Below are 27,622 nucleotides of genomic sequence, written 5' to 3'. Positions count from 1 at the left end.
AACAAATCTGTCCCAGTTTATCTAACCTGTCTGGATTAACGAGTCAGGATTAAGCTGTCCCAGTTTATCTAACCTGTCTGGATTAACAAATCTGTCCCTGGATTAACAAATCTGTCCCTAACCCTAAAGCATTAAATAACCCTACTGCATTAAATAACCCTAACCCTAAAGCACTAAATAACCCTACTGCATTAAATAACCCCAAAGCATTAAATAACCCTACTGCACTAAATAACCCTACTGCATTAAATAACCCTAAAGCATTAAATAACCCTACTGCATTAAATAACCCTAACCCTAAAGCACTAAATAACCCTACTGCATTAAATAACCCTACTGCATTAAATAACCCTACTGCATTAAATAACCCTACTGCATTAAATAACCCTAAAGCATTAAATAACCCTAAAGCATTAAACAAAATCAAATACTTCACAATTGTCAACACAAACCGCACAAAGATAATATTTTTCGCATGCCAGTGCTTTTTAATTATTTACAAAACCACCTGAGGAAGACAGACATAAATTCTATTGAACCTTTCCATTGCACAATTTGTCTCAATATTTCATTTAAGTTTTAGTGTAGAATGTAGAAACGGTGAGCAAAATGCTAATTGTGTATCCCCCATACAGTAAATATAGAGCCTGATATATATATATATTTATATGTATTTATTTATTTATTTATCCTTTATTTAACTATAATATATGAAAATATTGGCCGTTTGAATTCTGATACGGAGTTGCTGTCTAAAATAGGAAACTGAGTCTGTACGTATAGTACCACTTTCAATAGTGCACCGCCACCAGTACACATCTCCCTACTCTCATCACCAGTACACATCTCCCTCCTCTCATCACCGGTACACATCTCCCTACTCTCATCACCGGTACACATCTCCCTCCTCTCATCACCAGTACACATCTCCCTACTCTCATCACCAGTACACATCTCCCTACTCTCATCACCAGTACACATCTCCCTACTCTCATCACCAGTACACATCTCCCTCCTCTCATCACCAGTACACATCTCCCTCCTCTCATCACCAGTACACATCTCCCTACTCTCATCACCAGTACACATCTCCCTACTCTCATCACCAGTACACATCTCCCTACTCTCATCACCAGTACACATCTCCCTACTCTCATCACCAGTACACATCTCCCTACTCTCATCACCAGTACACATCTCCCTACTCTCATCACCAGTACACATCTCCCTCCTCTCATCACCAGTACACATCTCCCTCCTCTCATCACCAGTACACATCTCCCTACTCTCATCACCAGTACACATCTCCCTACTCTCATCACCAGTACACATCTCCCTACTCTCATCACCAGTACACATCTCCCTACTCTCATCACCAGTACACATCTCCCTACTCTCATCACCAGTACACATCTCCCTACTCTCATCACCAGTACACATCTCCCTGCTCTCATCACCAGTACACATCTCCCTACTCTCATCACCAGTACACATCTCCCTACTCTCATCACCAGTACACATCTCCCTCCTCTCATCACCAGTACACATCTCCCTACTCTCATCACCAGTACACATCTCCCTCCTCTCATCACCAGTACACATCTCCCTACTCTCATCACCAGTACACATCTCCCTACTCTCATCACCAGTACACATCTCCCTACTCTCATCACCAGTACACATCTCCATACGCTCATCACCAGTACACATCTCCCTACTCTCATCACCAGTACACATCGCCCTACTCTCATCACCAGTACACATCTCCCTACTCTCATCACCAGTACACATCTCCCTCCTCTCATCACCAGTACACATCTCCCTACTCTCATCACCAGTACACATCTCCCTACTCTCATCACCAGTACACATCTCCCTACTCTCATCACCAGTACACATCTCCCTACTCTCATCACCAGTACACATCTCCCTACTCTCATCACCAGTACACATCTCCCTACTCTCATCACCAGTACACATCTCCCTACTCTCATCACCAGTACACATCTCCCTCCTCTCATCACCAGTACACATCTCCCTGCTCTCATCACCAGTACACATCTCCCTACTCTCATCACCAGTACACATCTCCCTCCTCTCATCACCAGTACACATCTCCCTACTCTCATCACCAGTACACATCTCCCTACTCTCATCACCAGTACACATCTCCCTACTCTCATCAGTGAAGACAAAGTACTGTGGAGTAAAGACAGTTTACAGGAACATCAAAAAGAAATGATCAACACAATATTCAGTGTCAACAACAGAAACGCCTTGTCAAAACATATCAGCATGCTGTCCAATTGGGACTGTAGAAACCTCAGCATACCTCAACTCTACAGATACATTTGGATTGTAGAAACCTCAGCATACCTCAACTCTACAGATACATTTGGACTGTAGAAACCTCAGCATACCTCAACTCTACAGATACATTTGGATTGTAGAAACCTCAGCATACTTCAACTCTACAGATACATTTGGATTGTAGAACCCTCAGCATACTTCAACTCTACAGATACATTTGGATTGTAGAAACCTCAGCATACTTCAACTCTACAGATACATTTGGACTGTAGAAACCTCAGCATACTTCAACTCTACAGATACATTTGACAAATAAATGCATACACATATAGTGTACACATCCAGTATTGATATCATGCATGTACACATTGAACAGAGCAAATGTTCAGCCACAGGCTGAGTACACTAACATGTACAATAAACGCATGCAACCAAAAGGTTGGTCATAGGCTACGTCACAAATGATACCCTGTTCCCTATATAGTGCACTAGTTTAGACCAGCTCAAAAGTCCCACACTATACTCTGTATAGGGTGCCATTTGTGACACAGACATAGACATGTCAGCTACTCAAGTAGCCGACATAAACATTCAGGAACAAGATCATGCTCCGGTCTACATTCATTAAGGAAAACGACAGGATAGATAGAGGGAGACATAGAGAGGGAGAAATAGAGAGGGCAGGGGTAGATACAGAGAGAGATACAGAGAGATACAGAGAGAGAGGAAGGGGGTAGATACAGAGAGAGAGGGTGGGTGGGGGGAGGTAGATAGAGAGAGATACAGAGAGAGAGGAAGGGGGTAGATACAGAGAGGGAAAGAGAGAGGACGGGGGGGTAGATACAGAGAGAGAGGAAGGGGATAGATACAGAGAGAGAGGAAGGGGGTAGATACAGAGAGAGAGGGTGGGGGGGGGTAGATACAGAGAGGGAAAGAGAGAGAGGACGGGGGGGTAGTTACAGAGAGAGAGGAAAGGGGTAGATACAGTGAGATACAGAGAGGGAAAGAGAGACGGAAAGAGAGCTAGAAAGAGAGAGATCACAGTGATTTCTTGTACATGAAGGCATAACACATTGGTTACTGGACATCTTTGGTTTCAAAGCCGGTCCATGGATGCACAAGCTTTAACAAACAGGAGGTTTATCACGTGGGCAGCATTACTACATTTCACAAGAGCAGTGCAACGAAGGTGTGAGCAGGAGTCTAACATGAATGGATGTTTCACACTCAATGTTCTTGTCATTACAATGTCATAAAGATCAACACGTAGTCCACTGACGTGTCCTACAAGGTGGAAACAAAGTGTAAAAAACAGACCTTTTTAATACCCCAACTAGATCAGGTTGAGGTACAGACACTACAGTACCACAGTCTCCCCTCCTTCTCTCTCCCCTCCCTATCTCCTAATTCCCCCTCCCTCTCTCCTCCCTCCTTCTCTCTCCCCTCCCTATCTCCTAATTCCCCCTCCCTCTCTCCTCCCTCCTTCTCTCTCCCCTCCCTATCTCCTAATTCCCCCTCCCTCTCTCCTCCCTCCTCCTCTCTCCCCCTCCCTAGCTCCTAATTCCCCCTCCCTCCCTCTCTCTCCCCTCCCTATCTCCTAATTCCCCCTCCCTCTCTCCTCCCTCCTTCTCTCTCCCCTCCCTATCTCCTAATTCCCCCTCCCTCTCTCCTCCCTCCTCCTCTCTCCCCCTCCCTAGCTCCTAATTCCCCCTCCCTCTCTCCTCCCTCCTTCTCTCCCCTCCCTATCTCCTAATTCCTCCTCCCTCTCTCCTCCCTCCTTCTCTCTCCCCCTCCCATTTCTTCTAATTCCCCCTCCCCCTCTCCTCCCTCCTTCTCTCTCCCCTCCCTATCTCCTAATTCCCCCTCCCTCTCTTCTCCCTCCTTCTCTCTCCCCTCCCATTTCTCCTAATTCCCCCTCCCTCTCTTCTCCCTCCTTCTCTCTCCCCTCCCATTTCTCCTAATTCCCCCTCCCTTTCTCCTAATCCCCCTCCCTCTCTCCTCCCTCATTCACTCTCCCTTTCCCTCTCTCTTCAAACCTCAGCCCCCTGCCCCTGAGACAGCTGACCAGACCCTATACTTCCATCTGACCCCAGATGACCACTAGACTCTGTAGTGAGAACTGAAGTCTGATCAAGTACTGAATTTGACCTAAACTCTGGATGACCACTAGACTCTGTAGTAAGAACTGATGTCTGATCAAATACTGAATTTGACCCAAACTCTGGATGACCACTAGACTCTGTAGTGAGAACTGATGTCTGATCAAGTACTGAATTTGACCCAAAATCTGGATGACCACTAGACTCTGTAGTAAGAACTGATGTCTGATCAAATACTGAATTTGACCCAAACTCTAGTTGCGAGTTCTGACTGGAGTCTGGATTTTGATTGGTCTCTGGGTTGGGTCCTGACTCAGAGCCAGAACTATGATTGGTCTCTGCAGTTCTGTGTGTGTGCTGCTGATAGGACGAGCCCAGCTCCTTCCACTTCATGCGGTTGGCTGCTATCCCATCAACCATAGGCTTCAGCTTCCCGTTTAGCTTCATCAGAGCCTAGAGGGGAGACAGTGTGGGAGACTGACTTAGAAGGGGCTGTATCGCAGACAGACAGCGGCTCATTTCATGCAGGATGACTGAGAAAAGGGAGGAAATAAAGACATTTCAGAAGACATCATACTGTGAAAACATACAGGTCTGGACTAAATGAAAGTACTGGACATAGATTTTATTGCGTAGGATTTCCCCTTGAACTTGGTGTGTCAGTAACAAACAGACTAGATGGGTTTAGAACAGGCGAGTCCGTTACCTGGTAGAGGGGCTTACAGATCCCATCTATCCACTCCAGCTGCAGGGCGGGCAGCTCGTCTTTACGATTACGGTCAAAGATGGCCTGAGGGGAGAGACGGGGCGGGGGGGGGGGGGGTGGGGGGGGGGGTTACAGTATCATCCTGGCACTCCTAATCACTTAACTAACTTTAGTCATTTCATCCCAACAGTTGAATATCTAAAGAAAGAACTCCCTACATCAAGGCTAACTTTAGTAATTTCATCCCAACAGTTGAATATCTAAAGAAAGAACTCCCTACATCAAGGCTAACTACATCAAGGCTCATGTTTGGGAACCCAGAGGGCGTTAGAAAGATACTGAAGCTCAGCAGAAGGAAAGATAAAAGTCGACTTCCTAAATGCTGTGCAGACTAAAGGTGCATTAATGGAGTTTGGACTCAAGGGAATCAAGGTCATAGTGGATGGAGAGTTAATATCAAAGTTGATGATCTGACATTGAAGAGAAGTTTATTTTGAAGGGCGGGGTAGTTGGAAGCGAAGTTGTACAATGAAGTGTAGTTTAACAGCAAGTGTAGTTTAACAGGAAGTGTAGTTTAACAGGAAGTGTAGTTTGAAGGGAAGTGTAGTTTAACAGGAAGTGTAGTTTGAAAGGAAGTGTAGTTTAACAGGAAGTGTAGTTTGAAGGGAAGTGTAGTTTGAAGGGAAGTGTAGTTTGAAAGGAGGTGTTACAGTAGTACTGTTTTCTGCTTACCGCTGGAGTTAACTTGAGCTCAGACCTCTCCCTGTCACCTTGCTCGAAAAACTCACTGGTCACCAACTCCGCAACCTGCAGGGGGATTTCAAAGTTATGTCAATGATGTCAATGATGATCCTATGGACCCTAGTCAAAACTAGTACATTATACAAGGATTAGGGTGTCATTTGTGACACAGGAAGAAGTTTTGTAACATTTCACCTGTTTGGAGATCTCCCAGGGGCGGGTCACTGCACCCAAGTCACATGCTGTCATTAGCATAGACCTGGTGATGACAGAGGTCAGATGTTGTTTAGAACCAAACCAAGTCTCCACATAAGGAGATTGTTGATCATGGTTCAATAGACAAGTAAGAAAGATGGAAGGACCTGAGAAGTTCTCTGTGAGCCTCGTCTGTCCAGCTGAACTCTCCAGAGAGAACACGGTCAAAGAACTGGCTCCTCCTCCTGTTTAGGAGCACAGACAGAGTCACAAAACGGATACAAGGAAAAGGAGGGAAGTTCAATAGCAAAGCAGACGGGAGGTGGCCTGAGTGCCGGTCTGTTTGTGTTATCAAGTTTCTCTTCTACAACTGCATGTGGAAGTTGTAAGTCTTACTGGAAGTGCAGGGTGAGGTCAGTGGAGAGGATGGCCTGTTTCAGTAGCTGCATCATACTACTGTACTCTTTGGAACACAGGTTGGCAAAGATATTATGACCCTGATGGAAGACATGAGAAAAATATATATTAAGATTTTATGACCCTGTTGAAAAATATATATTTTCAGGTAATACATGGAAGGGGGAATTTCAAGGTGGAGGAATAAATGGAAGCTCTTAAGCCTTGGTTTCTCTAATGACTGCCTCGCCTGGTTTACCAACTACTTCTCTGATAGAGTTCAGAGTGTCAAATCTGAGGGCCTGTTGTCTGGACCTCTGACAGTCTCTATGGGTGTGCCACAGGGTTCAATTCTCGGGCCGACTCTCTTTTCTGTATACATCAATGATGTTGTTCTTGCTGCTGGTGATTCTCTGATCTACCTCTATGCAGACGACACCATTCTGTATACTTCTGGCCCCTCCTTAGACACTGTGTTAACTAACCTCCAAACGAGCTTCAATGCCATACAACTCTCCTTCCGTGGCCTCCAACTGCTCTTAAACGCAAGTAAAACTAAATGCATGCTCTTCAATCGATCGCTGCCCACACCTGCTCGCCCGTCCAGCATCACTACTCTGGACGACTATGACTTAGAATACGTGGACAACTACAAATACCTGGGTGTCTGGTTAGACTGTAAACTTTCCTTCCAGACTCACATTAAGCATCTCCAATCCAAAATTAAATCTAGAATCGGATTCCTATATCGCAACAAAGCATCCTTCACTCATGCTGCCAAACATACCGTCGTAAAACTGACCATCCTACCGATCCTCGACTTTGGCGATGTCATCTATAAAATAGCCTCCAACACCCTACTCAACAAACTGGATGTAGTCTATCACAGTGCCATCTGTTTTGTCACCAAAGCCCCATACACTACCCACCATTGCGACCTGTACGCTCTCGTTGGTTGGCCCTCGCTTCATACTCGTCGCCAAACCCACTGGCTACAGGTTATCTACAAGCCCCGCCTTATCTCAGCTCACTGGTCACCATAGCAGCACCCACTCATAGCACGCGCTCCAGCAGGTATATCTCACTGGTCACCTCCAAAGCCAATTCCTCCTTTGGTCGTCTTTCCTTCCAGTTCTCTGCTGCCCACGACTGGATCGAATTGCAAACATTTCTGAAGCTGGAGACTCACATCTCCCTCACTAGCTTTAAGCACCAGCTGTCAGAGCATTTTACAGATCACTGCACCTGTACTTAGCATTTCTGTAAAGAGCCCATCTATCTACCTACCTCATCCCCATACTGTATTTATTTATTTATCTTGGTCCTTTGCACCCCAGTATCTCTACCTGCACATTCATCTTCTGCACATCTACCATTCCAGTGTTTAATTGATATATTGTAATTACTTCACCACCACTATATATTTCCTTAATTTACCTCATTTGCACTCACTGTATGTATACTTTTTGTTTTCTATTGTTCTACTGTATTATTGACTATGTTTTGTTTATTCCATGTGTTGTTGTATGTGTCGAATTGCTATGCTTTATCTTGGCCAGGTCGCAGTTGTAAATGAGAACTTGTTCTCAACTAGTCTACCTGGTTAAATAAAGGTGAAATAAATCACATTTTTAAAAAGTAAAAAAAGTAAAGGTGATGGTAGCCAAGGTCACCTCACTCTGTAGGATCATGACTGCATGGTTGAAGTGATGGTGCTCCAGAGTAGCTGATGTCCCGTAGAGCAGGGCCAGAGCAGAGCCAGTCCTGTAGGAAGCAGCAGAGGAGGGACATTCAACTGATTGATTGATTAACAGGGAAGATGGACGGACAGGCAGGTCGGACGGACGGACGGACGGACGTGCAGACTGACTGACTGATCAGACTAATATCATCCTCATTTTTCTTTGTTTTCCTTAATTTTCCTTATTTCTCTTCGGTGCTCAGCCGAGGTGACTCACTTGGCCTGGAAGGCGTTGTTGGTGCCACGGTGGTCTAAATCATGGCAGAGACAACCCACCATCAACGCCAGGGTCTCTGCATCTGACAGAACATCCTGGAAACCAGCCGTCTGCAGACACAGAGGTAACGGAAGTACCGAAACTATCCAAGACATTACTAGTGTCCCAAACGGCACTCTATTCACTATATATATAGTGAACAAAATAGGTCATTTGGGACAGAACCATTGTAATTGGTTAATCTTTACTTTAATTGCCTTGGTGGAGAAACAAATTGAGGAACAATGTGAAGAAAACAGTTTGCCATGACAAAGGGGTTGAATACTTATTGACTCAAGGCATTTCAGCCTTAAATGTTAATTTATTTTCAAAAGTTTCAAAAAACATAATTCCACGTTGACATTACGGGGTATTGTGTGTAGGCAAGTGACACACAATCTCAATTTAAGAAATGTTTTAATTCTGTCTGTAACACAACATAATGTGGAAAAAGTCAAGGGGTGTGGATTCTAGAAGAAGGCACAGTAGAACCCTTTTTTGAAGGTTCTATGAGTGTTTCAAACGGAACTTTTACAGTGCTGTATAGAAAACCCTTTCCTAAGGTTCTACAAAGAACCATTCAAATATGGTTCTATATACAATAGCACCAAAAAGGTTCCGCTATGCTTACAACCCTTTTCGTTGCTATTGAGAACGCTTTTATTTATTTATTTATTTTGACCCCTTTTTCTCCCCAATTTCGTGGTATCCAATTGTTGTAGTAGCTACTATCTTGTCTCATCGCTACAACTCCCGTACGGGCTCGGGAGAGACGAAGGTTGAAAGCCATGCGTCCTCCGATACACAACCCAACCAAGCCGCACTGCTTCTTAACACAGCGCGCATCCAACCCGGAAGCCAGCCGCACCAATGTGTCAGAGGAAACACCGTGCACCTGGCAACCTTGGTTAGCGCCCGGCCCGCCACAGGAGTCGCTGGTGTGCGATGAGACAAGGATATCCCTACCGGCCAAACCTCCCTAACCCGGACGACGCTAGGCCAATTGTGCGTCGCCCCACAGACCTCCTGATCGTGGCCAGTTACAACAAAGCCTGGGCGCAAACCCAGGATCTCTGGTGGCACAGCTGGCGCTACAGTACAGCGCCCTTAACCACTGTGCCACCCGGGAGGCCTCAAGAACGTTTTTTTAATGGTTCTTTATAGAACCTTTATGGAGAATGGTTCTTTAAAGAATCTTTGTCAATCTCAAAAGTTCTACAAATAAGCTTTTGAAGAACCATACACTGTGTTTTTATTCTGGTTAGTCGTATTATATTGTTAAAATTCCATAGTTGTCATTATTGTGTTAACTGGTAGCTGTGGAAGGGCTGGGGTCCCTGAGGAGAGGATTGAGATCGTCTGACTCAGCAAACAGTTCTCAACTGACACAAGGTCTTACACAGAGTCTTTTACAAGACACTGTCCTGGCCATATTAAAATCTGACATGTAATAACACAACAGATTAGATCAACTGGAATGACACTCTCACTCACGGCTGCACAAAAAGATTTTTGCGCAAACCCCGCCCTTAAATTTGTATTATCACCAAAAGATGAAAGAACCCTTTTCTGAACTGCAAAGAACCATTTAAGGGCTCAAAGGGAACTTTGACTCATTATGGTTCGGTTCCACATAGAACCATCAGCCTTACCAAAGAACCCTTGAGGAACCCTCTTTTCTAAATGTGTACATAGAGCATCTTTTGTTGCGTTGACTCACCGTGATCATGAGGAACATGCACTGGCACACGTTGAAGGCATGCCTCCAGTTATGGTATGCCACCGTGCGATAGTTCTTCCTCACCGTCAACAGCCAGCGACACAGGACCTGAGAGGGAGGAGGAACCGTCATAAGGAATAAATGTTTGCTTTGCTGTTGTTCTCATAACAGGTGTTACTGTAACATGTCACCAAGAGAGTTCATCAAAAACAAGACCAATAGGGTTGTAATATTCTGGTACTCCCAATAGGGTTGCAATATTCTAGTCCTCCCAATAGGGTTGCGATATTCTGGTACTCCCAATAGGGTTGCAATATTCTGGTACTCCCAATAGGGTTGCAATATTCTGGTACTCCCAATAGGGTTGCAATATTCTGGTACTCCCAAAATTCCCAGGTTTTACAGAAACCCCAGTTGGAAGATTCCTGGAATCAGGACAGAATAACCAGGAAATCTGATTTTGGAAAAGTTGCTGGAGAGAAATACGAAAGCCTCTCCATTCTCCCTCATTGTTGACCTCACTCACGTCGTAGTCAATCTTAAACTTCTGGACGGCTCCGAGTTCCAGAAACATCCGGAGGGAGGCAGTGATCATGGCGTCGTTGTCCAATGAGAAATCGTTGAAGTGGAACTCTTCGATGCCCAGCTCACTGCTCAAAGGGATCTTAGCAGCCTGAGGGAGTAGAATGTGGAGGTGAATATTGAGCCTCCTAGTAGGTGAACAGGAAATAACAAACTCAAAGCCTCAGGTCCTCCGACCCCGACCTCCACCCCCCCCCCCCCCCCCCCCCCCCCCCACCAGTCACTCCAGTCCCTCTTTATGATAGGTCCTCTGACCCCCACCCCCACCTCCACCCTCACCAGTCCCTCCAGTCCCTCTTTATGATAGGTCCTCTGACCCCCACCTCCACCCTCACCAGTCCCTCCAGTCCCTCTTTATGATAGGTCCTCTGACCCCCACCCCCACCTCCACCCTCACCAGTCCCTCCAGTCCCTCTTTATGATAGGTCCTCTGACCCCCACCTCCTCCTCCCCCCTCACCAGTCCCTCCAGTCCCTCTTTATGATAGGTCCTCTGACCCCCACCTCCACCCTCACCAGTCCCTCCAGTCCCTCTTTATGATAGGTCCTCTGACCCCCACCTCCACCCTCACCAGTCCCTCCAGTCTCTCTTTATGATAGGTCCTCCAACCCCCACATCCACCTCCACAACTCACCAGTCCCTCTTTATGATAGGTCCTCTGACCCCACATCCACCTCCACACCTCACCAGTCCCTCTTCATGATAGGTCCTCTGACCCCACATCCACCTCCACAACTCACCAGTCCCTCTTTATGATAGGTCCTCTGACCCCACATCCACCTCCACACCTCACCAGTCCCTCTTTATGATAGGTCCTCTGACCCCACATCCACCTCCACACCTCACCAGTCCCTCTTTATGATAGGTCCTCTGACCCCACATCCACCTCCACACCTCACCAGTCCCTCTTCATGATAGTTCAAATTCAGGTAGATTCCTCCCTGTTTCATTCCATTTTCTTGTGTTTGGTTCCTAGTGAATACCCCCCTGGGAAAGTAATCAGGTGACTTCTACTGTTTTGATTGTTATCTTGTAGATTTAGTTTGTTTGTTTGATTTTCTATTTCTTCTACATGTAATTCTCAGACATACCTTGAGTCTGTCCACCTCTACCTTGGAGCATGTGGCGTGGTAGGACAGCATCTGAGGGAGGAGAAAACATCATCATGGACTCTCTCTCCCTCTTTATATCCCTCTCTCTCTCTCACTCTATCGCTCTCTTTCTCTCTTTCTCTCTCCCTCATTATCTCTCTCTCTCTCTCTCGCTCTCTCTCGCTCTCTCTCTCTCTTTCTCTCTCTCTTTCTCTCTCTTCTCTCATGAACCTCTCTCTCTTCTCTCATGAACCTCTCTGGCCCCCTGCAGGTGATGATATGGGATCTGGCGCAAAGTAGTGCACTATATAGGGAATAGGGTGCCATTTGGGATGCATACATAGACGCAATATTGTCTTCTTCACACTACTCATGACTGCATTTTTACAGTATCATCCTCTACTGCCTGAGCCGATCCGACACATTAATATTCAACAGGGTTCTTCTCTCCCACCATAAATATTTCAGGTATTTTCACTGTTTCCAAAGAGGGGATGCTGTCAAAAAAAGATTGCCCACTGCAAAAAGTGTCAGGAGTAAAAATATACTAGTATATATATATATAATGTAATATATCAATATTTAGTATAATATACTAGTATATATATAATATCAATATATAGTATATTTAGTATAATATACTAGTATATATATAATATCAATATATAGTATATTTAGTATAATATACTAGTATATATATATATAATGTAATATATCAATATTTAGTATAATATACTAGTATATATATATAATGTAATATATCAATATTTAGTATAATATACTAGTATATATATAATATCAATATATAGTATATTTAGTATAATATACTAGTATATATATAATATCAATATATAGTATATTTAGTATAATATACTAGTATATATATATAATGTAATATATCAATATTTAGTATAACATACTAGTATATATATAATATCAATATATAGTATATTTAGTATAATATACTAGTATATATATAATATCAATATATAGTATATTTAGTATAATATACTAGTATATATATATATAATGTAATATATCAATATTTAGTATAATATACTAGTATATATATAACATCAATATATAGTATATTTAGTATAATATACTAGTATATATATAATATCAATATATAGTATATTTAGTATAATATACTAGTATATATATAATATCAATATATAGTATATTTAGTATAATATACTAGTATATATATAATATCAATATATAGTATATTTAGTATAATATACTAGTATATATATAATATCAATATATAGTATATTTAGTATAATATACTAGTATATATATATAATGTAATATATCAATATTTAGTATAACATACTAGTATATATATAATATCAATATATAGTATATTTAGTATAATATACTAGTATATATATAATATCAATATATAGTATATTTAGTATAATATACTAGTATATATATATAATGTAATATATCAATATTTAGTATAATATACTAGTATATATATAATATCAATATATAGTATATTTAGTATAATATACTAGTATATATATAATATCAATATATAGTATATTTAGTATAATATACTAGTATATATATAATATCAATATATAGTATATTTAGTATAATATACTAGTATATAGTATATATAATATAATATATTAATATATGGTGTATATAATTTAATATACCAATATATAGTATATATAATGCAATATATTAGTATATAGTATATATAATATAATATACTAATATATAGTGTATATAATATAATATACTAATATATAGTGTATATATAATATAATATACTAGCATATAGTAAATATAATATACTAGTATATAGTAAATATAATGTACTAGTATATAGTGTATACATAACATAATATAATATACTAGTATATAGTATATATAATATACTAGTATATAGTAAATATAATATACTAGTATATAGTGTATATATAATATACTAGTATATAGTATATATACATTACTAGTATATAGTATATATAATGTACTAGTATATCATGTATATATAATGTATATATAATATACTAGTATATAGTATATATAAATTACTAGTATATAGTATATATAATATATATAAATATATATAATATATATAGTATATCGCCTCTCATCAAGTCTGATATGTTTTAACCACATTACCTCCATTGTTTCATAAAGCATTCTGAGAACCAGTCAGTCAGTCAGTCGGACGGACGGACGGACGGACGAGCCCAAAGCCCAGCAACTAGACTGGCTAGCTAACATGTTCATTTTACATTCACATTTCAGTCATTTACCAGACACTCTTATCCAGAGCGACTTACAGTTAGTGCATTCATCTTAAGATAGCTAGGTGGGACAACCACATGTTTCAGTCATAGTAAGTACATGTTTTCTCAGTAAAACAGCAATCAGTAAAGTCAGAACTAGTAGGGGGGGAAAAGTCAAGTGCGAGTGTTAGTGCACGAAAGGCATATTTAAAAAAACAACAACAACTAAACGCCTAGTGAGTGAAGGGAGAAGAGTACATGGCTCAGTCCCAAATTGCACCCTAAGCCCTTTATAGTGCACTACCTTTGACCATTTGGGACGCATCCTATCAATGCTCACATCCAGGGCCACAGACTGCTTGGCCCAGGTCTTCTTCACTTGATTGTACATCATGGTGTTGTTGATCCCCAGCCCACAGAATATCACAAAGGCCTGTATGGAGACAGAGTAGAAAAACGTTTCTACCAATAAAACAGCTTTCAAATGAAGCAATAAGGCATGAGGGGGTGTGGTATATGGCTGATATACCACGGCTAAGGGCTGTTCTTAAGCACAGCGCATCGCGGAGTGCCTGGATACAGCCCTTAGACGTGGTATATTGGCCATATATCACAAACCACAGAGGCACCTTATTGTTATTATAAAGTGGTTGCCAATGTAATTAGAGCAGTAAAAATAAATATTTTGTCATAGCATGGCTGTCAGCCAATCAGCATTCAGGGCTCGAACCACCCAGTTTATAATATCTATTATATAATCCTGAATGCTGATTGATTGAAACCGCATTCTAGCCCGTGTCTATTCCACAAGTTACCACCGAAATGTCTATTTATTCTGTTCCATCTGACTGCTGAGTCCACTGTCTCATCATACATATCTACAGTGAGGGAAAAAAGTATTTGATCCCCTGCTGATTTTGTACGTTTGCCCACTGACAAAGAAATGATCCGTCTATAATTTTAATGGTAGGTTTATTTGAACAGTGAGAGACAGAATAACAACAAAAAAATCCAGAAAAACGCATGTCAAAAATGTTATAAATTGATTTGCATTTTAATGAGGGAAATGAGTATTTGACCCCCTCTCAATCAAAAAGATGTCTGGCTCCCAGGTGTCTTTTATACAGGTAACGAGCTGAGATTAGGAGCACACTCTTAAAGGGAGTCCACAGGAGCAATCAATCAATCAGATTCCAAACTCTCCACCATGGCCAAGACCAAAGAGCTCTCCAAGGATGTCAGGGACAAGATTGTAGACCTAGACAAGGCTGGAATGGGCTACAAGACCATCGCCAAGCAGCTTGGTGAGAAGGTGACAACAGTTGGTGCGATTATTCGCAAATGGAAGAAACACAAAAGAACTGTCAATCTCCCTCGGCCTGGGGCTCCATGCAAGATCTCACCTCGTGGAGTTGCAATGATCATGAGAATGGTGAGGAATCAGCCCAGAACTACACGGGAGGATCTTGTCAATGATCTCAAGGCAGCTGGGACCATAGTCACCAAGAAAACAATTGGTAACAGACTACGCCGTGAAGGACTGAAATCCTGCAGCGCCCGCAAGGTCCCCCTGCTCAAGAAAGCACATATACATGCCCGTCTGTAGTTTGCCAATGAACATCTGAATGATTCAGAGGACAACTGGCTGAAAGTGTTGTGGTCAGATGAGACCAAAATGGAGCTCTTTGGCATCAACTCAACTCGCCAAGTTTGGAGGAGGAGGCATGCTGCCTATGACCCCAAGAACACCATCCCCACTGTCAAACATGGAGGTGGAAACATCATGCTTTGGGGGTGTTTTTCTGCTACAACTTCCCCGCATCAAAGGGACGATGAACGGGGCCATGTACCGTCAAATCTTGGGTGAGAACCTCCTTCCCTCAGCCAGGGCATTGAAAATGGGTCGTGGATGGGTATTCCAGCATGACAATGACCCAAAACACACGGCCAAAGGCAACAAAGGAGTGGCTCAAGAAGAAGCACATTAAGGTCCTGGAGTGGCCTAGCCAGTCTCCAGACCTTAATCCCATAGAACATCTGTGGAGGGAGCTGAAGGTTCGAGTTGCCAAACGTCAGCCTCGAAACCTTAATGACTTGGAGAAGATCTGCAAAGAGGAGTGGGACAAAATCCCTCCTGAGATGTGTGCAAACCTGGTGGCCAACTACAAGAAACGTCTGACCTCTGTGATTGTCAACAAGGGTTTTGCCACCAAGTATTATGTCATGTTTTGCAGAGGGTCAAATACTTATTTCCCTCATTAAAATGCAAATCAATTTATAACATTTTTGACATGCGCTTCTCTGGATTTTTTTGTTATTATTCTGCCTCGCTGTTCAAATAAACCCACCATTAAAATTATAGACGGATCATTTCTTTGTCAGTGGGCAAACATACAAAATCAGCAGGGGATCACTTTTTTCCCTCACTGTAGATATAGATAGATAGAACCTGCTCAATCCACTGTTTCATCATACATACATAGATAGATAGAACCTTCTCAACCCACTGTCTCATCATACATATAGATAGATAGAACCTGCTCAACCCACTGTCTCATTATAGATATATAGATAGAACCTCAGTGGAGAGGGAGCTCGCCTCAAACAGTCTTTGATCTGCATCATTGAACGTCCTCCTGTCCAGGCGATTTAGAATCTGGGCCACCCCTTAAAACAGTACAGAAAATACATCAATATTTGTAATTATTGAACGGGTGGAATAGCAGAAAGGTAAAAAGACAGAGTGGTTTTCAAGTGACAGTGGATGGCTGAACAGACTGGTGAACCCACCTATTATCTGATGAGTCCGATTCCAGATGGGGACGCACAGTACTGATCTGATGTGGAATCCTGAGGCTTGATCTGCCTGGGGAGTACGGAGTGGAATGTTACTGTGTGTGCAAGCCCACGCATCTGTGTGTGTGTGTGTGTGTGTGTGTGTGTGTGTGTGTGTGTGGTGTGTGTGGTGTGTGTGTGGTGTGTGTGGTGTGTGTGTGTGTGTGTGTGTGTGTGTGTGTGTGTGGTGTGTGTGTGTGTGTGTGTGTGTGTGTGTGTGTGTGTGTGCGTGCATACAGATGTAGGATCTTAATTTAATCACTCTCTTGTTGCTGAGAATGTTCCTGCACAGAAGGAAATGCAAACCTGCAGTGTATTCAAGGTTTAAAAAAAGCTTTTTAAGTTTGTAATTTCCACTTTGAAATGTTAGGATTGTCAGGATCAAAAAATGTATCAACCCCCTACAAAACATTTGCATTAATCATAATCCACATAATATTCACATTTCCTGTTTCTGCAGGATTATTTTCCTGCTGTAGCAAACTGGCTCAAATTAAGATCCTACATCTGTACGTGCGTGCCTGCGTGTGCCTGTGTGTTTGTGTGTCCAAATGTGTGTGTGTGTGTCCGTGCGTGCGTGTGTTGATTGTGAGTGATTGGTGCCCCACCTCAGCATCAAAGCGGGGGTCCTGACAGACGTCGCTGATGTTGACAGGCAGTCCTGTGGACGCCACCAGCTCAGCAATGCTGTTATTGATCAGCCAATCAGAGCAGGACAGCTTCTCCATGCTGACTTTGTCAAAGAGACACACACTCTCAAGAAATGCCAAATACATAAATTGGGGATACAGGAGGATGTCAGTACTTCCTGTTAATTGTTATGTGTAACTATTAAAATATCTTCTCCCAAGCAGCGGAGACTTCACCTGATGTCACGGTCCATGTTGCACAGGGGAGACATGAGCTCAAAGGTCTTTGAGAACTTTACCACCTGCAGAAAATACACACAATTGGAGAGGGAAGAATTGGAGAGGGGAGAATTGGAGAGGGGATAATTGGAGAGGGGAGAATAGGAGAGGGGAGAATAGGAGAGGGGAGAATTGGAGAGGGGAGAATTGGAGAGGGGAGAATTGGAGAGGGGAGAATTGGAGAGGGGAGAATTGGAGAGGGGAGAATTGGAGAGCGAAGTATTGGAGAGGGGAGAATTGGAGAGGGGAGAATTGGAGAGGGGAGAATAGGAGAGGGGAGAATTGGAGAGGGGAGAATTGGAGAGGGGAGAATTGGAGAGCGAAGTATTGGAGAGGGGAGAATTGGAGAGGGGAGAATTGGAGAGGGGAGAATAGGAGAGGGGAGAATAGGAGAGGGGAGAATTGGAGAGGGGAGAATTGGAGAGGGGAGAATTGGAGAGGGGAGAATTGGAGAGGGGAGAATTGGAGAGGGGAGAATTGGAGAGCGAAGTATTGGAGAGGGGAGAATTGGAGAGGGGAGAATTGGAGAGGGGAGAATTGGAGAGGGGAGAATTGGAGAGGGGAGAATTGGAGAGCGAAGTATTGGAGAGGGGAGAATTGGAGAGGGGAGAATTGGAGAGGGGAGAATAGGAGAGGGGAGAATTGGAGAGGGGAGAATTGGAGAGGGGAGAATTGGAGAGGGGAGAATTGGAGAGCGAAGTATTGGAGAGGGGATAATTGGAGAGGGGAGAATTGGAGAGGGGAGAATAGGAGAGGGGAGAATAGGAGAGGGGAGAATTGGAGAGGGGAGAATTGGAGAGGGGAGAATAGGAGAGGGGAGAATTGGAGAGGGGAGAATAGGAGAGGGGAGAATAGGAGAGGGGAGAATTGGAGAGGGGAGAATTGGAGAGGGGAGAATTGGAGAGGGGAGAATTGGAGAGGGGAGAATTGGAGAGGGGAGAATTGGAGAGCGAAGTATTGGAGAGGGGAGAATTGGAGAGGGGAGAATTGGAGAGGGGAGAATTGGAGAGGGGAGAATTGGAGAGGGGAGAATTGGAGAGTGAAGTATTGGAGAGGGGAGAATTGGAGAGGGGAGAATTGGAGAGGGGAGAATTGGAGAGGGGAGAATTGGAGAGGGGAGAATTGGAGAGGGGAGAATTGGAGAGCGAAGTATTGGAGAGGGGAGAATTGGAGAGGGGAGAATTGGAGAGGGGAGAATTGGAGAGGGGAGAATAGGAGAGGGGAGGAGAGGGGAGAATTGGAGAGGGGAGAATTGGAGAGGGGAGAATTGGAGAGGGGAGAATTGGAGAGGGGAGAATTGGAGAGCGAAGTATTGGAGAGGGGAGAATTGGAGAGGGGAGAATTGGAGAGGGGAGAATTGGAGAGGGGAGAATTGGAGAGGGGATAATTGGAGAGGGGAGAATAGGAGAGGGGAGAATTGGAGAGGGGAGAATTGGAGAGGGGAGAATTGGAGAGGGGAGAATTGGAGAGCGAAGTATTGGAGAGGGGAGTATTGGAGAGGGAAAACAGAAGGAAAGAGAAATTAAGAAAATAAAGGAGGAGAGAAGAGCTGAGGTCGCACAGGTGAGTTTATTGTTTATGACACATTCATAGCAGAAGAGAGGAGAGAAATGAGAGAAGGAGGAGGAGAGGAGCCAGGGAGAAGAGGAGGAGGAGAAGAGAGGAGAGGTCAGTCTCACAGGTGAGTGTATATCCTCCAGCAGCAACACAGAGCAGCGTTCACACTGCAGCAGGGTCACAGCTCTCTGCATGATCTTCCTCACTATCTTCTCCAGGTCTGTCTGTTCCTCAAACAGGTCATTCACCACCTCTAGCAGAGCCTGGAGGAGCACAACAACAACACTGACCACTCTCTCTACTTGTCTAAGAAATGGAGAGAGAGAGAGTCTGGAGAACGGTGTAGTGTACAACTCCTCAGAGGGTATAAAGTTTAGCTTGTGATTGTTGTAAGACATGTTTTCCCATTTTTTGTTGTGAACAGTAGATTCAATGTATACTGTAAACTGTTTGTCCCTTTAAATGCAATAGACATCTAAATGGCGGCTTACACAATCAGGACGAATCATCTTGTTCATGGTTGGAAGTCTAATTCAATATAAATTGAGAGACAGGCTATGTAACAGACAGACAGGCTATGTGAGAGAGACAGGCTATGTAACAGACAGACAGGCTATGTGAGAGAGACAGGCTATGTAACAGACAGACAGGCTATGTGAGAGAGACAGACAGGCTATGTGAGAGAGACAGGTTATGTAACAGACAGACAGGCTATGTGAGAGAGACAGGCTATGTGAGAGAGACAGGCTATGTAACAGACAGACAGGCTATGTGAGAGAGACAGACAGGCTATGTGAGAGAGACAGGCTATGTAACAGACAGACAGGCTATGTGAGAGAGACAGACAGGCTATGTGAGAGAGACAGACAGGCTATGTGAGAGAGAGACAGGCTATGTGAGAGAGAGAGACAGGTTATGTGAGAGAGAGACAGGCTATGTGACAGACAGACAGGCTATGTGAGAGACAGACAGGCTGTGTGAGAGAGAGACAGGCTATGTGAGAGAGAGACAGGTTATGTGAGAGAGAGACAGGCTATGTGACAGACAGACAGGCTATGTGAGAGACAGACAGGCTGTGTGAGAGACAGACAGGCTATGTGAGAGAGACAGACAGGCTATGTGAGAGAGACAGACAGGCTATGTGAGAGACAGACAGGCTATGTGAGAGACAGACAGGCTATGTGAGAGACAGACAGGCTATGTGAGAGACAGACAGGCTATGTGAGAGACAGACAGGCTATGTGAGAGACAGACAGGCTATGTGAGAGAGACAGACAGGCTATGTGAGAGAGACAGACAGGCTATGTGAGAGAGACAGACAGGCTATGTGAGAGAGACAGACAGGCTATGTGAGAGAGACAGACAGGCTATGTGAGAGACAGACAGGCTATGTGAGAGACAGACAGGCTATGTGAGAGACAGACAGGCTATGTGAGAGACAGACAGGCTATGCACTCTTAGAAAAAAATGCTATGTAGAACCTAAAAGGGTTCTTTGGCTGTCCACATAGGAAAACCCTTTGAAGAATCCTTTTGGGTTCCATGTAGAACCCTTTCCACAGAGAGCTCTACATGGAACCCAAAAGGGTTCTACCTGGAACCAAAAGGGTTATCCTATGGGGGCAGCCAAATAACCCTTTTGGAACCCATGTTTCTAAGAGTGTGTGAGCCAACTTACTCTGCTCCTCTCGTACTCCTTCCGAGACTCTGAAAACAACTTGGCATTGGAGATGGATATTCCGCAGAACGGTAGATACATCTGCAGCACCTGATGGGGGGGAAAGCAGAGGAGAAGACAGAAAGAGTAATAGTTCTGAGGCTAAATGATAAACAGAAAAAACAACATCTATAATTCAATGGTTGGAGTCTGATCTCAACTTTACTGTGTTCCTTCTAAACAGCCAAGTCACAAAATCCATCAGTGGGATATAACAAACTTTTTTGGGCCGTCAAGAGTATCTGTGTATACGCGTGTGCATGTGTGTGTGTTGGTGGCTAGTTTACCATTAATAACGGTCTTCTTTTCTTCAACGTCTATTAACACACCTGGCTGCTTTCCTCTTAATGGACTATTGATTTAGTAAATGAATTACTCAGGTATTAAGTAGGTATTCTGAATGTGCTAGACAACAAGCAGTCACTTACGTAAGACTGAGTGTTTTTTAATTGGTTTTCTGTTACGCAGCCTGTGGGGTTACTGCCTAGACCTATTCTCCAACACACACTGAACATACATCTCAACCCAACTCTTTGATATGTGCTGCCATTTCTCTCAAAGACTAGGTTAGCAAATAGTATGCATCACAGATAGCATGCATCACAGATAGCATGCATCCCAGATAGCATGCATCACAGATAGCATGCATCACAGATAGCATGCATCACAGATAGTATGCATCACAGATAGCATGCATCACAGATAGCATGCATCACAGATATCATGCATCACAGATAGCATTCATCACAGATATCATGCATCACAGATATCATGAATCACAGATAGCATGCATCCCAGATAGCATGCATCCCAGATAGCATGCATCACAGATAGCATGCATCCCAGATAGCATGCATCACAGATAGCATGCATCACAGATAGTATGCATCACAGATAGCATGCATCACAGATAGCATGCATCACAGATATCATGCATCACAGATAGTATGCATCACAGATAGCATGCATCCCAGATAGCATGCATCTGTGAAAATTATTTTAACAAGGGGTTGCCAAGAATTGCACGTCTTCATATAAATGAGTCTGTGTCTGTGGCTCTTTTGAAGATCTAATGCATAAAGTGTTGAAAAAGAGTTGACGGTCTTGTTTAACTAAATCCTGCCACCTGGTGGACATTCAGGAGAACTCCACGGCTAATCCCAAATGGCTCCCTGTTCCTTACTCACACCATTCCCAACGTAGGGCCCATAGAGTCCTGGTCTGAAGTAGTGCACCATGTAGGGAATAGGGTTCCATTCAGGACATCAAAACAAAAATCAACTGGCCACTAAGAGAGAAAAAACTATTTCACAGGAAATGGTTGAACAGGACCAATGTGTGAAAAAAATATGTACGTTAGTGAAAGCCCTATAGCTCTAACATCTGTATTGGGGTTAGTAGTGAAAGCCCTATAGCTCTAACATCTGTATTGGGGTTAGTAGTGAAAGCCCTATAGCTGCAACATCTGTATTGGGGTTAGTAGTGAAAGCCCTATAGCTGCAACATCTGTATTGGGGTTAGTAGTGAAAGCCCTATAGCTGCAACATCTGTATTGGGGTTAGTAGTGAAAGCCCTATAGCTGCAACATCTGTATTGGGGTTAGTAGTGAAAGCCCTATAGCTGCAACATCTGTATTGGGGTTAGTAGTGAAAGCCCTATAGCTGCAACATCTGTATTGGGGTTAGTAGTGAAAGCCCTATAGCTGCAACATCTGTATTGGGGTTAGTAGTGAAAGCCCTATAGCTCTAACATCTGTATTGGGGTTAGTAGTGAAAGCCCTATAGCTCTAACATCTGTATTGGGGTTAGTAGTGAAAGCCCTATAGCTCTAACATCTGTATTGGGGTTAGTAGTGAAAGCCCTATAGCTGCAACATCTGTATTGGGGTTAGTAGTGAAAGCCCTATAGCTCTAACATCTGTATTGGGGTTGTAGTGAAAGCCCTATAGCTCTAACATCTGTATTGGGGTTGTAGTGAAAGCCCTATAGCTCTAACATCTGTATTGGGGTTAGTTCTTATTGGATATTCCTGTATGTGAAATAATAATCTACCAGGTTGGTTCTGAGACAGTAACACTGATCTCCCATTGGTGGAGATAGTGGTGATGATGTCAATGACAATAATGAATTCTCATTGTACAGGAACTTTAGTTTTACCACTCTTCTATTGGTCCATGAAGCCAGACAAGCTCAATCAAGCCCAGCTAAAGGATTTGAAATGATTTCTAGTAGTATTCTGAACTCAGGTGTGCTGTGGACTGACCTTCTCGTCGTCCTCCGTAAAAGGTGTTCCGATTGGGTTCTTGTTGATGGCCTGCACAACCCCGATGACCTCTCCATCACTGTTACAGATGGTCATACACAGGATGGACTGGGTCTTATAGCCGGTCAGCTTGTCTATCTCGTCACTGAACCGATGGTCCTACAGGGGGAGACATATAGGAGAAGAAATACACACACACACACACACACACACACACACACACACACACACACACACACACACACACACACACACACACACACACACACACACACACACACACACGAATACAGACACATACACACATCTTTTTATTATTCAGAAATCAGAGACGGCCTAAAATCAATCTGAACCAACAGAATAGATTTGACTGTAGCCTAGTCAATATGGGTCAAAACACTGTGTTAATGCAGCCCATAGCACTGCAGTGGACTGTGTTAATGTAGCCTACAGCACTGCAGTACACTGTGTCAATGTAGCCTACAGCACTGCAGTACACTGTGTTAATATAGCCTATAGCACTGCAGTACACTGTGTTAATGTAGCCTATAGCACTGCAGTACACTGTGTTAATGTAGCCTATAGAACTGCAGTACACTGTGTTAATGTAGCCTACCGCACTGCAGTGGACTGTGTTAATGTAGCCTATAGCACTGCAGTACACTGTGTTAATGTAGCCTACAGCACTGCAGTACACTGTGTTAATGTAGCCTACAGCACTGCAGTACACTGTGTTAATGTAGCCTATAGCACTGCAGTGGACTGTGTTAATATAGCCTATAGCACTGCAGTACACTGTGTTAATGTAGCCTATAGCACTGCAGTACACTGTGTTAATATAGCCTATAGCACTGCAGTACACTGTGTTAATGTAGCCTGCAGCACTGCAGTACACTGTGTTAATGTAGCCCATAGCACTGCAGTGGACTGTGTTAATGTAGCCTGCAGCACTGCAGTACACTGTGTTAATGTGGCCTACAGCACTGCAGTACACTGTGTTAATGTAGCCTATAGCACTGCAGTACACTGTGTTAATGTAGCCTGCAGCACTGCAGTACACTGTGTTAATGTAGCCTATAGCACTGCAGTACACTGTGTTAATGTAGCCTACAGCACTGCAGTACACTGTGTTAATGTAGCCTATAGCACTGCAGTACACTGTGTTAATGTAGCCAATAGAACTGCAGTACACTGTGTTAATGTAGCCTACAGCACTGCAGTACACTGTGTTAATGTAGCCTATAGCACTGCAGTACGCTGTGTTAATGTGGCCTACAGCACTGTAGTACACTGTGTTAATGTAGCCTACAGCACTGCAGTACACTGTGTTAATGTAGCCTACAGCACTGCAGCGAGAGCTACATGGTATTCTTATGTGCAGTGCACAAGAGACCTACAGGTAACTGCCAAAATAATGAAAACCCCAACATAAAGTGTGTTAATAGGGCGTTGGGTCACCACGAGCCAGTACCAGGAACTATTGGAGGGCGTTGGCCACCAGGAGCCAGTACCAGGAACTATTGGAGGGCGTTGGCCACCACGAGCCAGTACCAGGAACTATTGGAGGGCGTTGGCCACCAGGAGCCAGTACCTGGAACTATTGGAGGGCGTTGGGTCACCACGAGCCAGTACCAGGAACTATTGGAGGGCGTTGGGTCACCACGAGCCAGTACCTGGAACTATTGGAGGGCGTTGGTCACCACGAGCCAGTACCTGGAACTATTGGAGGGCGTGGGGCCACCACGAGCCAGTACCTGGAACTATTGGAGGGCGTGGGGCACCACGAGCCAGTACCTGGAACTATTGGAGGGCGTGGGGCACCAAAAGCCAGTACCTGGAACTATTGGAGGGCGTGGGGCAAGTAACTGAAAGGTGGCTGGTTTCAATACCCGAACCAACAAGGTGAAAAATCTTTTGATGTGCCCTTGAGCAAGGCACTTTACCCTAATTTGCTCCCGGGGTGCCATATATCTGGGGCGGCATCTAGCTTATTGGTTAGAGCGTTGGACTAGTAACCGAAAGGTTGCAAGATTGAATCCCAGAGCTGTCAAGGTAAAAATCTGTATTTTTCTGCCCCTGAACAAGGCAGTTAACCCACTGTTTGTAGGCTGTCATTGAAAATAAGAATTTGTCTTTAACTGACTTGCCTAGTTAAATAAAGGTAAAAAAACCATTTCACTTCACCTATCCAGGGGTATGTGACAATACAACATTATTTCACTTTTTTCATTCTTCCACAAAGATTCCATAATTCGGAGTTCCATAATTTGATATTGGTGGAAAACGCTGTCTTAGGAGCCGCTCCAGAATCTCCCACAAGTGTTTAATTGGGTTGAGATCTGGTGACTGACACACACACACACACACACACACACACACACACACACACACACACACACACACACACACACACACACACACACACACACACACAATCTCTTTAAACCCTCTATGCTCATTTGAGACCCCTCTTTCAAAGTCACTGAGATATCTTCTTCTAGCCATAGTAGCCAAAATGATTGGCAACTGGGCATTTTTATACATGACCCTAAGCATGATGGGATGTGAATTGCTTAATTAACTCAGCAACCACACCTGGTGTCTATATACATGTATCTCTCATTTACTCAAGTGTTTCCTTTATTTTGACAATTACCTGTACACCTTATTGATCTAATACAAAGTTGTATCCCAGATGTGACCCTATTACCCAACTAGTGCACTACTTTTAACCAGGGCCTGCACTATATTTTCAAATGTACTGCACTATGGAGGGAATAGGGTGCCATTTGGGATGACACATGTCAAATAAATTGGTCCACTGGGTCCCAGGACTGGGCTTAACATCTCTCAAAATCCCACGAGGCTGCTCTATTCCTGCTAGCCTATTGTCTATTGCCAGTAGCCCAGTTCCCACGAGGCCGGACCAGCGTCAACATGTTGCCTCTGCCTCGCCAGACGCCCATGGCCATGATATAATGATGTGTAGCGCGAGACTGGTGGATGGGACTCCGGAGAGGGTGAGAGATGCAGCCTTGCAGGGAATGAAATGGCCATGGCTTTCATATCCCTGTCTATGGAGGAAACGATGGTGGATGGGACTCCGGAGAGGGTGAGAGATGCAGCCTTGCAGGGAATGAAATGGCCATGGTTTTCATATCCCTGTCTATGGAGGAAACGATGGTGGATGGGACTCCGGAGAGGGTGAGAGATGCAGCCTTGCAGGGAATGAAATGGCCATGGCTTTCATATCCCTGTCTATGGAGGAAACGATGGTGGATGGGACTCCGGAGAGGGTGAGAGATGCAGCCTTGCAGGGAATGAAATGGCCATGGCTTTCATATCCCTGTCTATGGAGGAAACGATGGTGGATGGGACTCCGGAGAGGGTGAGAGATGGAGCCTTGCAGGGAATGAAATGGCCATGGCTTTCATATCCCTGTCTATGGAGGAAACGATGGTGGATGGGACTCCGGAGAGGGTGAGAGATGGAGCCTTGCAGGGAATGAAATGGCCATGGCTTTCATATCCCTGTCTATGGAGGAAACGATGGTGGATGGGACTCCGGAGAGGGTGAGAGATGCAGCCTTGCAGGGAATGAAATGGCCATGGCTTTCATATCCCTGTCTATGGAGGAAACGATGGTGGATGGGACTCCGGAGAGGGTGAGAGATGGAGCCTTGCAGGGAATGAAATGGCCATGGCTTTCATATCCCTGTCTATGGAGGAAACGATGGTGGATGGGCAGTATGTTTGTTCATGTAATTGTAATAATTACACCATTTTTTTGCCGCAATTGTTGTCATGGTGATAATGTGTGGATGACAGCATAAAATGGAGGTGTCCTGATGGGGGAAGATATACAGCCTTCAGGAAGTATTCACACCCCTTTACTTTGGCCCAAACAAATGTGTTACAGCCTGCATTTAAATTGGATGAAATGTAGATATTTGTGTCACTGGCCTACACACAATACCCCATAATGTCAAAGTGGAATTATGAAAATCAGGATAACTGGAGTTACCAAGTCAATTCATGAGGTGCTCTGGAGCAGACGGTGGTTCAGGTTCTGTAGAGAGAGAGACTGAAAGGATGCCGTTTCACTTTTCTTCCACTTTGACATTACAGAGTATTTTGTGTAGATCGTATCCATAGAGGATTCACACACTTTTAATGTCATGGTTTTTCGTTTCTTTATCCCAATAATAGCATTGAATCAAAATGAAATATTACAATTTTGCATTTGTGGTTTGC

The 27,622-nt window shown here is 43.8% G+C and overlaps 1 protein-coding gene across 1 annotated transcript in view; it reads right to left on the bottom strand.

Annotated features, from left to right (window-relative positions):
• Positions 1-4,313: 4,313 nt before the first annotated feature.
• The window catches only part of LOC149984365 (dual 3',5'-cyclic-AMP and -GMP phosphodiesterase 11A-like), a 24,296-nt gene continuing 987 nt past the window's right edge, over positions 4,314-27,622 (bottom strand). The window contains exons 2-20 of the mRNA XM_090220969.1: positions 23,370-23,528; positions 21,070-21,159; positions 19,515-19,655; positions 17,794-17,858; positions 17,536-17,656; positions 16,883-16,958; positions 16,692-16,759; positions 14,433-14,525; positions 11,838-11,888; positions 10,691-10,837; positions 10,165-10,272; positions 8,406-8,515; positions 8,121-8,211; positions 6,448-6,548; positions 6,219-6,296; positions 6,052-6,115; positions 5,848-5,922; positions 5,116-5,199; positions 4,314-4,862 (exon numbers count right to left, since the gene is read on the bottom strand). Of these exons, the coding sequence (XP_090077095.1) occupies positions 4,341-4,862; positions 5,116-5,199; positions 5,848-5,922; positions 6,052-6,115; positions 6,219-6,296; positions 6,448-6,548; positions 8,121-8,211; positions 8,406-8,515; positions 10,165-10,272; positions 10,691-10,837; positions 11,838-11,888; positions 14,433-14,525; positions 16,692-16,759; positions 16,883-16,958; positions 17,536-17,656; positions 17,794-17,858; positions 19,515-19,655; positions 21,070-21,159; positions 23,370-23,528 (2,244 nt within the window). The 3' untranslated portion in view covers positions 4,314-4,340. The remainder of the gene's footprint in view (positions 4,863-5,115; positions 5,200-5,847; positions 5,923-6,051; positions 6,116-6,218; positions 6,297-6,447; positions 6,549-8,120; positions 8,212-8,405; positions 8,516-10,164; positions 10,273-10,690; positions 10,838-11,837; positions 11,889-14,432; positions 14,526-16,691; positions 16,760-16,882; positions 16,959-17,535; positions 17,657-17,793; positions 17,859-19,514; positions 19,656-21,069; positions 21,160-23,369; positions 23,529-27,622) is intronic.

The sequence above is a fragment of the Oncorhynchus mykiss genome, chromosome 3 (assembly GCF_057628025.1).
Source record: "Oncorhynchus mykiss isolate SJ-2025 chromosome 3, ASM5762802v1, whole genome shotgun sequence".
NCBI classification, from domain to species: domain Eukaryota; kingdom Metazoa; phylum Chordata; class Actinopteri; order Salmoniformes; family Salmonidae; genus Oncorhynchus; species Oncorhynchus mykiss.
This window is presented reverse-complemented; position numbering and strand designations above follow the sequence as displayed.